This window comes from Sinocyclocheilus rhinocerous, unplaced genomic scaffold (assembly GCF_001515625.1).
Source record: "Sinocyclocheilus rhinocerous isolate Xijiao unplaced genomic scaffold, SAMN03320098_v1.1 scaffold2214, whole genome shotgun sequence".
Classification (NCBI taxonomy): domain Eukaryota; kingdom Metazoa; phylum Chordata; class Actinopteri; order Cypriniformes; family Cyprinidae; genus Sinocyclocheilus; species Sinocyclocheilus rhinocerous.
Genome location: NW_015636528.1, coordinates 330,866 through 335,736, shown reverse-complemented (window position 1 = coordinate 335,736; position 4,871 = coordinate 330,866). Strand labels below are relative to the sequence as shown.

The following is a 4,871-nucleotide window of genomic DNA, read 5'->3' as shown; positions in this document are numbered from 1 at the left end:
ACGATTTTGCGCGAACTATTTCCCAGTACCATTTAAAGGGTTGCATTCGCACTGAGAGTGTGTACTAAGACGTGACGTAAGCCGGTCGACAGCAACGTAATTTGTGCGCGCCAAAGTGGGTAGTTCCACAATTAGTTCTGGTACTATGAAAATGTTCCCACGGTGCGAAAGGCCCTAATAAGTACTAGTATCTAAAAAATAAGTAAATAAGTACTAGTATCTAATAATAAGTACTAGTATCTCATGAATAAGTACTAGTGTCTATTTAATAGGTACTAGTATCTAATAAATGAGTACTAGTATCTAAAAAATACGTACTAGTACCTAATGAATAACTACTAGTACATAAAAATTAAGTACTAGTCACTAGTGGAATACATACTAGTCAAAACTGAATAGTTGATATCTCAATGACGGATCCCCATAGAAGTCAATGGCAAAAATGTCAAATTTGTTACTAGTAACAATATAATAGTTACTAGTCACTATTGAAATAAGTACTAGTATCTAATGAACAAATACTAGTGTCTAATAAATAAGTACTAGTAACTAATAAGTACTAGTATTTAATCAATAAGTACTAGTATCTAATGATTAAGTACTAGTATCTAATGAATAAGTTCTATTAACTTTACAAAAGACAATAGTACCTAAAGAATAAGCACTAGTAGTTAATGAATAAGTACTAGTACTTAATGAAAAATATACTAGTATCTAAAAAATAAGTACTAGTAATGCTAAATTAGATACTAGTGCGGTTTATAGAGTAAATGTTAAAACGGCTTGCCATATACTGTGCGCTTGTCTGTTAACTAACTTTGAGCTCCAGTGCTGGTGAGGTGGCAGCTCTTCATAGCAACATGCTGGAGGTGTTTGTTGATGGCCAGGGCTGACAGGATAGGCGTCCAGTCCGTCAGACTGATGTGATCAGGGTTAAACTCTAACATCCCCCGACTCAGGCTGGCTTTCACCGCACGGACAGGAGCTGATCCCTGAGCCACACACACGTGATCATAGTAACCTTCAAAATCCTGAGCACCTCTCCGACGGATCTGCGCTGGTTCCAGCATCATGCAACCTAAGACAAATAATGGACAAATGTAAGATCTGCTGTCGTATCTAAAAGCTGTAGGTTCCCACAAGTGACAAACCATGAACTATGACCATTGTGTACTAGAAAAAGGCATGGAAATGCAAAGTGCGCTTTGTAATAATGTCAAATTACAAATTTTAGCTTTAAGTAGATTTTAAATTAGGTTTTAATGATCTTTTGTCATGCTTTTTTTGATATGCTGACTAATATACTAAATCACATGTAATGTACTTGATTATAATTTTTACTCTAGTGTGTTATTCAATATTACATTTAAAGTTAATAAATTTAATTGTAATAAATGGCAAATCCAAATTATTACAAATGTGTAATTACACATATAGTTAAATGCATGACCTACAAATTTCAACAGAAATGACATTAAAGTTTATTTTTTAGTTTACCATAAATGCTTCAGCAGCACAATTTAACCATATTTCGAAAACAATAGTAATTATTAATTTGCATATAAAGATGTACTTAAGTGGTTCTAAAAACACTCTTAAGTAACTACCTGTATTTAATATAAATTGAAAGTATAATACATTTTCTTTTAATTGTAAATAACATGCATTTAAGTGTCCATAAACATTACATTCAGTTTGCACAAAAGTATATTATTTAAATATGTATTATTTGCATAATAAATACTCTTTTTAAAGGTATGTATTTATTTTGCCAACCATAGAAGAGATTATTAACACTCAATTGTTTTACAGGTACATTAACACATACAGACAGACAGTGAACAATTATCATGTTGAATTAAAATATAATTAAATTAAATGAGTGCAGAATGCGTCCACTTTAACCTCTGGTTACACCAGGGAGTCTTTTATTGTAATAAATCTACTGTAAATCACTTCAAGAATGAAACCATCAGCTAAACGAAACATTAACATACAGAAGACCTGTCTCTGCTGACAAGAAAACAATTCTCACTTACTCTTTAGATCCTGATTGCTGAAGGCTTAACTCACATCGAAATACAAATAACGTTACACGCCAAAATAACGTGTATATGGCTGATTTGGCCAGGATATTCGTCACATTTCTACCTTTGATAGGTTTTTGTATTAGGTGCATGCGCACCTGCAATAACGCATAATGAACCTGGTGTTGTCTGAGCTACAGCAAGCGGTTTAAAGCTGATTTCGTCTTTTCCTTTAAATGGGTTGAACGCTTGTTACCTGTTTGTTAGCGCTGTTGTCGTGGTTTCCACTCTAGAGACTGATAAGTTAACCCACCCAGTGTCAAAACAAACCGCGGCGGTTTGAAAGAGAAGCAGCGTCTCATTCTGCGCGTCAAACTCCATCTGCGCTTCTGCGCTCAGCGCCACCTGCTGGCGGGAGTTAGCACAGCGTCTCTTAACCCCTTAACTGTTTTTTAAAATAGACTTAAATTGTTGTAATTTATGAACACTTTGGAATACAGACATAAGGCTGGTCTCTTTTTAAATAAGAAAATCTGCAAATTATCGCAAAAGTGGAATTTTTTAAATTTCAACTTTAATGGAGGAGACCGCCAAAAGATTTTAAAGTACCATTTCCATGGTAAAGCAATGTCAGATTTCGAAATGGTTTACACAGGATGAATCTTGGGCTTTTAAGCTTTCAAATGATATATGATTTATGATGATTACTAAAAGATTTGATAGAGAAAAAAGACAACAACAAAAAAGAGCGCCAAACGTCCCACAGGTGGGACGGTGACGGGGGAAAAAACTCACTTTTGAGTATGATGCAGCTGTATCCGTCCAAATTGATCATTTATAGATAGTAAAATGCAAGTTATTCAGAAATCATCATGGTTGCATCAGAACAGCAGTGCTATTGTAGAAAGTTGAATGCAAATGGCCATATAACTATTGACTGTTTGTGGTGCAGTAAACCTTGATTAACATTACCATTGAATGTGAGGGAATCATACAATTAGAAATAATGACATTTAATTCAATTATTTATTTATTGCTCTCTCTAAGAGAACAGCAACTTAAAATGTCTGATTTCTTTTGAGTTCTTCACAGTTTTGGTTCTTGGTGAGAATGTGTTGATTTAAAAGCATGGAAATAAGAAGATGCCATATCCCTGACTCTCTCTGTGTATTCTGAGTCCCTTCATTTTCACTTGGAAAGTAGTTGCAAATGTTTTCCTTGCTTACTTTGACTACAGCAAGCAAAAAGGATAGAGTTTTGCCTAAATCCAGATCTTTCTACGCAGAAAGCTCTCTTTAATTGTGTCCAGCATGGTTTGACCTTTTAGTCTTTCCAAGCAAATGTTTTTTTGTTTGTTTTTAACTATTCTAATAATCTCTGAATCAGACACAACTCTTCCCTCTCTGCTCTTGGAAAAGCCATGTCTTGTACACTCATATTACAATATGCTGTGATGTGAGTTGGGTCAATTTACATTTAAATATAATCTATGGTAGAATAGAAATTAGGTTCCATCATAAAATCTATAATTGGATTATGTCTCTCAGTAATGCAAACTGAACTGATCTTACCGTCATAAATCAATGAAAAATGTATAAAATAATATTGAAAAAAGATTTTAGACTCCATTCTAGAAACAAAGCAAAGAAATTCAGCATTGAGACTGAGCACTTGTCTGAAATGAATGATTATGATTATGATTATGATTATGACTAGATCAACTTGTCCAAAATCGTCCTCTGACACTAGAAAAATTATACTATAAAATTATTCATTTTACATGCAACCAATAATGACCAGCTTCATTTCTTCATCCAAGTTTGGTTTTTCTCTTGCACATAGCAAGTATTATAAGTATAATATCTACCAAAATGTACTGTATAGCAAGGACTGTGTTGGAGTTTATTAAATTCAATATTTATTGACCAAAACAGTGGTTCATAAATCGTTTAGCGCTTCATAATTTTTACTTGCTGAAAAGTATGCCTGTAAATTTGTGAGGAAAAAAAATATTACAATGAGAAAAGTTTGGGGTCAGTAAGATGTTTTTTTTATTAGTTTTTTTTTTTAAATAAAGAAATAATAGTTTTATTCAATAAGGATGCATTAAATTGATCAAATGTGACAGTAAAGACATTTATAATGTTTAAACTTTGTTCGTCAAATAATCCTTATAATGATTTCTGAAGGATCACGTGGCATGAAGACTGATGCTGAAAATTCAGCTTAAAATCACAGGAATAAATTACATTTTAAAGTATATTACAATAGAAAACAGTTATTTTCAATTCTAATAATATTTCAAAATATAAATGTTTTTACTGTATTTATAAACAAATAAATACAGCCTTGGTGAGAATAAGGGACCTAAAAAATCACAAACTTTTGATAATGTAGGATGTAATATAATATAATATAATCTATCTATCTATCTATCTATCTATCTATCATCTATCTATGTATCTATCTGTCTATCTATCTATCTATCTATCTATCTATCTATCTATCTTTCTTATCGGTCTATCTATCTATCTATCTATCATCCATCTATCTATGTATCTATCTGTCTATCTATCTATCTATCTATCTATCTATCTATCTATCTTTCTTATCGGTCTATCTATCTATCTATCTATCTTTCTGTCTGTCTGTCTATATATCATCTATCTATCTATCTATCTATCTATCTGGATTAGCTGGGAAAATCCGTGGACACACCACTTCACGTCCCTATTGGTGCGGGTGAAGGTGTGGCGACTGAGCAGCACAGACGCTCATCCCTGACGCCAGGATGTTCTGCCATTCCTCCACCAGCACTGCTAGTTACACATTCAGACTGAAGTT

The 4,871-nt window shown here is 33.2% G+C and overlaps 1 protein-coding gene across 2 annotated transcripts in view; it reads right to left on the bottom strand.

Moving 5' to 3' along the window:
• Positions 1–2,389, bottom strand: part of LOC107747798 (centrosomal protein of 78 kDa-like) — a 15,797-nt gene extending 13,408 nt beyond the window's left edge. For both annotated transcript variants that reach the window (XM_016562400.1, XM_016562399.1), the window contains exons 1-2: positions 2,284–2,389; positions 818–1,078 (exon numbers count right to left, since the gene is read on the bottom strand). In XM_016562400.1, coding sequence (XP_016417886.1) covers positions 818–1,073 — 256 coding nt within the window. In that variant the 5' untranslated portion in view covers positions 1,074–1,078; positions 2,284–2,389. The remainder of the gene's footprint in view (positions 1–817; positions 1,079–2,283) is intronic.
• Between the last annotated feature and the right edge of the window lie 2,482 nt (positions 2,390–4,871).